Source organism: Microtus ochrogaster, chromosome 21 (assembly GCF_000317375.1).
Source record: "Microtus ochrogaster isolate Prairie Vole_2 chromosome 21, MicOch1.0, whole genome shotgun sequence".
Taxonomy (NCBI): Eukaryota; Metazoa; Chordata; class Mammalia; order Rodentia; family Cricetidae; genus Microtus; species Microtus ochrogaster.
The window spans coordinates 16033174-16042940 of NC_022022.1; the positions used below are offsets into that span (position 1 = coordinate 16033174).

The window sequence follows — 9767 nt, forward strand, 5'->3', positions numbered from 1 at the left end:
TTTTTTTGGTTTTTTTGAGACAGGGTTTCTCTGTGGTTTTGGAGCCTGTCCTGGAACTAGCTCTTGTAGACCAGGCTGGTCTCGAACTCACAGATATCCCAGAGATCTGCCTGCCTCTGCCTCCCGAGTGCTGGGATTAAAGGCATGTGCCACCACTGCCCGGCTAAGAGGTAATAATTTTGAGAGATTGGACAATGTACAGATAGCATACCATCTCTCTGTTGTGGTATGGTATTCATTTCTTAAATATATAGGTGATGATAATAATATAGAACATTTAGAAAATAAACAATAGGAAAAATGAATATACATATCATTAAAAATAATACAATTCCAATTATTCATTTTATATATTTTTGAGTAGAATATACATATATACATCATAGAATACACACACATCATAGATATAAATTGTGTTCTCTTTCTTTGGAGATAGAACTCATTTATTCATACTTTCCTAATTCTAGTGTTTGTTCATCCTTTAAAAATGTTTTGCATTGATCATATATACATTTAAGATATATATGCATGTCTTTGTGTCTCTTTGGAAAAGACTGCAAATCATTTTCTAAAAATCCAGTGGCAATGTATTTCTAATAAAAGTGTGTGAAGAGCTGTATTTCTACCCCTACTGGATGTCCTAATTTTCTTGAATATATTTTACTTAATAAATAAGGAAATCATAAGCCTAAATTTCATTATTTGGGTATGGAATTAAATATTTTTATTAGTTAAAAGATAATAACATAAATTTTCTTCCTCTAATTCCATCATTCTTTCAGCATCTACTGGAGAATTAATGTTTTGCTTTAATGCAAATATTGTAAACTTTGTGGTTTTCTTGTTGATAGTAAGAAATGCCTTGAATAATAGATATTTTAAGACTTAAAAATTGTTTAATCACTAATCTGTTGTTGTTATTATTAATATTACTGTGCCTGTGTGTGTGTGTGCGTGCTTGTGTGTGGGAGGGGAAAATATCTAGAGGTTAGAAGACAATTTGGTAGAAATTTTTCTCTTTCAACTTTATCTGGGTTCCTGCAATTGCACTCAGGTCTGGAAGATTTGCAGTACGACAGGATCTTTAACTACTGAGCCATCTCATCAGCTTTTATCTCTTATTTTAAAATACACTTATAGTTTGCAATTTATGAGAAGCTGAATTTTTTGCATTCATTCGTAGGAATATATTTATGTCCATTTTCCTTAGAATAATCTTTCTTGTCCATTAATTAAATAAAATAAAAATATGCACTTGTTTCTTTTTTTAGTTTTGTTAAAGGTTTTTTAATAGTCAGCACTCTATATATTCTAAACATTTTTTATTTAAAGCATAAAGAAGAGTATAATATTCCTATTAATACCTTATCAGTGCATACTATGCTATTATGTATAGTCACACAATATTTCTCTCTGTGCATGCATATGTATATATGTGTATATAGATGTTAATTAATGCATAGTTTATGTTATATATTCCATTTCATATTAAAGGTAAACACGGTCTGTTAGATTGTTTTCTCAGTTAGGGTTTCTATTGCTGTGATGAAAAACCATGAACAAAATCAAGTTGGAAGGAAAGGCTTTATTTGGCATATATATCTCCACAGAGCAGTCTATCATTAAAGGAAATCAGGACAGGAACTCAAACAGGGCAGGAACCTGGAAGCAGAAGCTACTGCAGAGGCAATGGAGAGGTGCTGCTTACTGGCTTGATCCCAGTAGCTTGCTGAGCCTATTATCTTATAAAACTCAGGACCACCAGCCCAGGGATGGCACCACCCACAATGAACTGTGCCTATCCCCATCAATCACTAATTAAGGAAATGCCCTACAGGCTCGCCTACAGCCTGATCCTGTGGAGTTGTTTTCTAAATTTAGGTTTGCTTCTAACTGATGACTTTTGCTTGGGTCAAGTTGACATAAAACCAGCCAGTACAACTGTGTTATCTACATTTCTGATTTTGATGGGTGTCTAGCCTTTTATCTCACCAAGAGATACATTTTGAAGATTGTCACTATTTCCATAATTTTAATAAGTGATTGCTAATGATATTTTTAAACTTTATTCAATAGGCTTACCAGAACCCAAAAAGGACTATATTTTCCAAGACCTGACACAGGAGCAAGGATTTTATACATCCAAAGACTTTCTGCCACTTGTCTCCAAAGGCAGTAAAACAGGTAAATACTATTGTCTCCTATCTCAATGTTTTCTGCATTTCCCCAGGCGTTATAAATTTATATTAAATTCAAACTCAGTAGAACATTGGTCATATCTTATCTGGATTCTTGAATAAATGTCAATACTACAGTTTGCAAGAATTATCAATCATCTAGTCTTCCAAGAAAGCATCATGATTAGGTATTTTATTGTATTGTAGTACATGTACGTCTAATATGTAAAAAATTAATTCAAAATAAAAAGCCTTCAGCAAACATTGGAAGAGATTCTTGAAATAAGGGTGAGATTTCTAGTTTTGGAGCTACTGTAAAGTAGCATGAATCTTTCCATGTCTGGCATGATGTGTGTCTGCAGAGGGAGGAAGATCAAGGACTCTACTGGAACAGTAATTCTAAGTAGTGAAAATTCAACACTTTGATAGACACCCTATTACTTCATGTATCCCAAGAATAACAACCTGAAGGTAGACGATACCAAGCTTTGGCTTCCTTAGTGCCTTTGTCTTGGTGATAAAAGAGAGAGAGAGAGAGAGACAGAGACAGAGACAGACAGAGACACAGAGAGAGAGAGACAGAGAGAGAGACAGAGACAGAGACAGACAGAGACAGAGAGACAGAGAGAGACAGAGAGACAGAGAGAGACAGAGAGAAACAAACAAACAAACAAATAAAGAAACAAAGAAACAAAGAAAGGCTTCAGTATTTTTTTAACTGGATTATCTAAATCTTCTAAACATTTATTTTATAAGAAGACTGAGCCATAGCTATTCCTACATCTAACTATTCATAGAAATGACAAAAACAAACAAAAGCCCACAAAACTTATGTTTCCTTTTTCCTTTCAAAATTTAAACAGACAAGAAACTTCCTTATTAAATTTCTTAAAAGGTAACAATGAGGAAAAATTCCATCCCTATCTGCCTCCCCACCCTGAATCCCAGGAGCCTCTGTTTTTTTTTTCCCCACAGAAAAATCATAGTACACCAGGATGTATTTTATATCAAGAATGTCAATTGTCTACTCCCAAATAGTATGTATTCCCACAAAATGATGATATTTGTTGAAATTATAGATCTAGCCATCATCTGGGGTGGAATATCAAGAATTATAGTAATTTATCTTAGCAGTTTATAATACAGTACTGATAATATAGTACTGTCTAATACCCAACACAACCTGAATTTCTTTTCTTCCAGGGATCTTCATAAGGATACCAGATCTTTCTTTTTTTTTCTGTATTTTTTTTAATTTATTTTTATTGAGAAAAGGAGAAAAAAAAAAAACAAGTTTCCACCTCCTCCCAGCCTCCCATTTCCCTCCCCCTCCTCCCACCGTTCCCCTGCTCCTCCCAACCCTTCTCCCCCTCCCCCCACTCCTCTCCCCCTCCCTCTCCAGTTCAATGGGCAGTCAGGGTTCCCTGCCCTGTGATACCAGATCTTTCTATAGATTCTCTGAGAAATAGACATTTAAGAAGTCATATTTCCTGAACAAGTGGGATGGCTCAGAAAGTAGAGGTGCTTGGATGTAGGCCTGACACAGGAATTCCATCCTAGAATCCCACAACATGGCAGGAGAGAAATTAACTTGAACAATGTTTTTTTTTGCCCTTTTAGAGCACACCATGACATGTGATTGCATACACACACACAAGCAAAAAAATTAACTAAGTAAATAAAATAGTTTTAAGTGAAGCCCATTTTTTTTTATTTTCCAATTTCACAGAAAGAACCAGAGATATTCAATAAAGGGAGAAATCTATAGTGTAGCTATCATTCCCAGAAACTCTTGAGACACAAATATGACATTTCCATTTTAAAAGTTTACTAAATATAAAATATATAGCAGAGTTTATGTGAGAAATTATGTAAAGTATTCTAATATAATGCTATAGATTATGGGTTGAGATTATAAGGAACACTTTTTCACTAATATGCTGAAATGTAATTATAAAATGTAAAAATGTGTATCATAACTTTGATAGAGTTTTAATTGATTCATCCTGTTTATTATAACTGAAATAATTTAAAGGTGTTGCAGCAATTCTTCTAAAAGGGAAAAAAGAAGCTAAGGGTACTGAGTATGAAATTACATATATGAGCATATTTTTAAAATGGGAATAAAACTGTCTTTCAACCAAGCAGAATAATTTGATAGTGACACTCCACCCTGGAAAACTGCAAGATGCAATTTTACAGTGCTTTGAGTACAAGTATCTTTTGAGCTGTCATGCAGAAATGGTTTCTCTACTTGAAAATGGGGTTTTCCTTTCATCGTTCAGGAATGTGCGCCTGTCACTCTCCATTGCCATCCATACGGGGAGCCGTGATTGTACTTGGAGCCGGAGATACTGCCTTTGACTGTGCGACATCCGCTCTGCGCTGCGGAGCCCGTCGAGTGTTCGTCGTCTTCAGAAAGGGCTTTGTTAATATTCGAGCTGTTCCAGAGGAGGTAATGTAGACCCATCAGAGGAGATAGGGGTGGAATCCTGCAGGTTGTAGGCAATGGCACTGTTGGGATGCCTTCCTAATTTAAATCATTAGATGTCCTGAAATTGGACAGATGAAAAGTCTGGGCTATATGTAATTATTTTCATTTTGACAGCCTACCTAAAAGGAACTTTTAAATATTAATTTGAATAAAATGATACACATATTTGGGTCAAAACCACTGATATATCTTTTTGTCACTGTGAGAGTATCTTTGAAAAGCATTCTAATTAGTAACTGTCAGATGTGCTAAGACTTCCATCACCTCAACAATCTGCATTTTATAAAATGCGTGGATGCTCCACAAATGTTATAATTGGAGACAGTAAAGATCCCAAAAGTCCAACTTGCAAGTATCAAGCATGCTCTGTTCACATTTAGCATCAACTGTTTCTGTTAGCAAGAATTTCAAATGAAACTGTAGCATAGATTTTAAAAGAGCCTTCACATGAGCACAGGTCAGATTTGGTGTCTTAGTTAACTCACTGAAGATGACAGATTTCACATCATGTCATTCTGACGAGTCTTCTGTAAAGCATCTGCAGGTTGTGTACACCATGATCTCTCCAGTTGCAATGCTATAAGAGAAAGATAATATTATAATAAGTACAATAGTTGTGAGGCCATCGATGCAGCATATTTATGGAAAGATAAATTACTCATTTTGTTCAAATTAGTATTTTGAATTTGATTTACTTGAGAATGTCTGCACAGGCTTGGAGGCACTCTATCTGGCAAGAATTATAACCTCAGTTGGTGGGTAATTTGTCACATGTAGATCAGCCATTGTACAAATTGACCTCAGTAAATGATCAGTCATCAGTAGTTCATAGCTGCCTTTCAAATGCCAGTTTTACTCTGTAGGTTTTGCTCTATCATCTACTCTTTTAATATGCTTTTACCTCCCAAATCCAAGGTCATCTTAAAATTATAAGAGTCTTTTCAGACATACACTTTCAGACATTAATTAGTTCACTCACACCATTTTGAAAATTTAAACAGCCCAAATTAAAAGAGAAATGGGAGCTAAATTGACTTATATTTACATCACTTTGCTTAGTAAAGGATTGGGAAATATAACAAACTTGTGAAATTTTGCAAACTAAGTATTTTTGCATTTTCTTCATCTAATTCCTATGATTAAATGGAGTTCATAACCAAAAGTTTTTCTTTTTGGGTTGGAAATAGAAGATAACAGGTGTCTTGATATGCCATTTGTTGTGGCAAGAACACTTGAGATAAAAACAAAACAAACCTGCACAAAGCACAGGTTTCTTTCAGCTCAGTGTTTAAGTTAAACACTACTTGGAATAACCAATTTTTCTGTGTTGACATAACACTGTGGTAGAAACTTTTTTTTACGGGAAACTGCTCGCGCCAAGATGGCCATGAATGGTGGAGGTAGAGAGGGTACAAAATAAATTTATTAGGTTACTCCTTCAGTAACATACTTCTCCCAAGTAGGTCCCATATCCTAGAGTTTCCAGCACCTCCTAATAGGACTTTCAAGTTTGAAAGAAGCTTTGTATATAAGCTTTTGGGGAGCAGTCCATACCTAAAATTTAGCATCCCAAATGGCAGTATGAATTACTTTACTCCTCATAGTATCCTCATCTTCTGATCATCTTCAACTAGAAAAAATAAATGACAAGTATTTCTGTCTAACACAACTCATAAGACACCCAGACTGGATTTACTTAAAGTAAAGGTGTTTATTCATGCACCTTGTGTTGACTGAATACCTCCCGTATATTGGCATTATTTCAAGTGACTTTAATAGAGCAGACACAATTTCATGCCCTCATAAAGTTTATAAAGAAATAAACAAGAGACTAAACAAGTGCTTTGTATGCTTGTTTATATGGTAAATAAATGTATTGTACTACCAGTAGTATACTGAAGAGTAATTTCTTCTGTGGGAAGACAGTGATATAGAGATATGCAGAGTAGGGGATTGTGCTTGAATGTAGAGTGTGGTGAAGGAAAGGGCAGTGTCTTCCGTCTTACAGAGGGTACTCTGACAGGTCTCTGTGATTCGTTTTAAGTATAGAAAAAGTAACATTGAGGGAAGATTGGCATCCAGTAATAAACAACTGTTGACCTTGTTAAATGTTCTCTGTCCTAACAGAGAAAGTCTCCTAGTGAGTTCATGTAGTGAAAAGAAGATGTATGTGACTGCCTATGATCGGGTAGGGACTTGTGGGTACCAATAATTATAAGGAAAAGTTGGGGACTATTCTGTATATAGAATAATGAAGACCTAAGATTACTTTTGCATTAACGGTTCTGCCGAATTTTATGGAATTTATGGAACAGTAGAGATAAAAGCAAGGATGCTGGTTAGTGGCTCATCAAACATAGACTGTTAGTCAGTGTAACAGGATACAGATTGGAAGAGAGTTAAGTCTAGGCATAACTCAGCAGAGGGCCAAAACCAGTAGGATGCACATTTTGCAAGGTGCTAAGAAGTAATGAGCCTCTGGGGCACAACTGGAAAGCCTACAGTGGAGCTCCAGTAGCTCTCAAGCTCTTCTGAGGCTTACAAATATCAAACAACGGTTTCTTTATTATTCCTTTACAAGGAACCACAAAGAAAGTGTTCAACAACCAGTTGCTTCAGTATTTTTTTAGAGAGGCTCAGAAACGTGGTTTTTTTACTAACCTTTGAAGGTAGCTGAATTTTACATCCCTAGAAGGCTTATCTAGTAATTTTAGGCAAGGCAGAACATGAGATATGTAATAAGTCATGCATTATTAGGGTGTATAAAGACCATGTTTGAGTATCTGATCAATGTACATGGTATTGTGAATTTGATGATTCCAGATTTTATTGAGGCTTCCATGCTTATTCATTATAGTCATTACTTGGTTTTGTAAACTTCTAAAGAGCACTCAAGGTTTACAGTAGAAGTAGGATGTTACTGTGCTGGAGGTTAGATATGGATTATCTTTTGTAATACATGTGATTTGAGAAATTATGTTTAGGGACATGCTTTTAACTAACATAAATTTCCAAAATCTTTATTTCTCTAATTTCTCATATTTTTTTTCTCTCAACAAGCATGTGTTTCTGCAATTCTCTATTTCCTTAAAGTCAATGAGTATTGAAAAAATAGCCTTTATGTTTTTCCCTCAAAAATATATAATATTTGATTATTTTATTTTTCGAGACAGGGTTTCTCTGTGATTTTTTGGAGCCTGTCCTGGAACTAGCTCTTGTAGACCAGGCTGGTCTCGAACTCACAGAGATCTGCCTGCCTCTGCCTCCTGAGTGCTGGGATTAAAGGCGTGCGCCACCACCGCCCGGCTAATATTTAATTATTTTAACTTGGGTGAATTTTGGAAATAGCATGGCTTGTCCATTAGTAAATTGCCTCATCATCAAGCCCTTCAGAATTTATATCCTAAAATTGGAATCCAATTCTCCTTCTTTGAGTGAGGACAAAGCAGAGCAACAAAGCATTTTCTGAGCCTTTTGTAACAAATGTGAATTGTTACAGATTTGAATATCTTTGAGCACAGAATTGCTTGAGGCAATGTGCCTTTTATGGCTATGGTTAAGGGTTATTAATTTCTTTTATGTTGCTGTGATAAATTACAGCAATCAAGGCAACTTATTGCAAGAAGTTTATTTGAGCTTACGGTTCTAGATGGAGCATCCATTACGGTGAAGTAGACATGACAACAAGTGGCAGGCATGGGGGCAGAAACAAGAAGTTGAGAGATCACTTCCTCACCAACAAAGCATGAAGCAGAGTAGGGCAAGACTATGGCATCTCCAAGTCCACAACCAATGATGTACTTCCTTCTTAAGACTGCACCAAATCCCAAACAGCACCACCAACTGGGAGCCAAGTGTCCAAACACCCACACTGATGGGGAACATTTTTCATACAAACCACTGCAGTGACCAAAATCAATATGCCTGGATCCATAAATATCCAATCAATTAACCTAGGAAGCATCTCCTAATAAAATTTTCAGTGACAAATTACAAGCCATTTCTCTAAAGCATACATTTTCAAAACTTAAGAATGGATTAAAAATCACCTTCTTAAAAACAGACAGTGGGGCCCTGTCCCAAGAGTTTCTGTCAGAGTAAGTTTGGGGTGGGCCTGAGAATTTGCATTTTAACAAGTTTCCCGGTGATGCTGAGACTGCTGGTCCATGGCTCTAATGTGTCATCAATGAGATTCCAGCTGTCTAATTAGAACCATAAGCAGTGCGCTGTTTGGAGGCACTTCCCATCTTAGTTAAGAAAGCATTAATGTTGAAGGATATAGGTTTGATGAGATGAAGATAGGGAGGCACCATCAGCATATTGATGTAATTCTGATTCCAAATGTCTCTCCGGCTCCCTGGTGGCCTCACACACATGCTAAACAGGATGCTACAGACACACTAGCACTTCTCAGCCCTCAGTCCTTGGGGAAACCAGCCAATCACTCAGTGCTATCCTTTAAGAAGATGAGGGAAAATCTGTTAATAATTCCCTCCAGTACTTTCTGCAAGCTTAAATAGGTGAGATTAAATTTCACAGGATAGCAGAATCCCCCAAAATGCTGGCATTAAAGGCTGCTGGCAGATCAGACAGAACTGCCAGAATGCTGTAGGCTGTTGGGAATTCCTAAAAGGAGGCATGAAGATCAGGACCCAAGAGACCTCTTCGCTTGATCAGTTTAAACAATAAGGTCAATGAAGGACTTTGTAGTTGTCACTGATTATGGCCAGGAAGAGTATGGCTCAAAATTAGTATTAATAACAAATTCCATACACAAAGAACATCGCAGATATCTGATGTATATATTACTTAGTTTCAAAATAGCAGCAGAACATGGCAGACCCGTTACCTTCTCTGTTGGAATGGCGTCTCTGTGCTATGTCCTCTTTGGTTTATCAGCATAACAACTGGTTTAATTAGACTTGGTTGTTATTAAAAAACTTTTAGTTATTTAAAGGATCGGCTATCTTGATAATATTATTTTAATATAAATATCTGTGGCAGATAATTTAGTCCAATAGTCAAAAAAATGTTTTATTGTGATTTTTTTTCCAATTTTTTTTTATTGAGAAAAGGAAAAAAAAAAAACAAGTTTC

The 9767-nt window shown here is 36.0% G+C and overlaps 1 protein-coding gene across 2 annotated transcripts in view; it reads left to right on the plus strand.

The window, feature by feature from the left end:
- Dpyd (dihydropyrimidine dehydrogenase) overlaps positions 1 to 9767 on the plus strand; it is a 763700-nt gene that overhangs the window by 316409 nt on the left and 437524 nt on the right. For both annotated transcript variants that reach the window (XM_005357199.2, XM_013350051.1), the window contains exons 9-10: positions 2077 to 2184; positions 4463 to 4632. In XM_005357199.2, coding sequence (XP_005357256.1) covers positions 2077 to 2184; positions 4463 to 4632 — 278 coding nt within the window. The remainder of the gene's footprint in view (positions 1 to 2076; positions 2185 to 4462; positions 4633 to 9767) is intronic.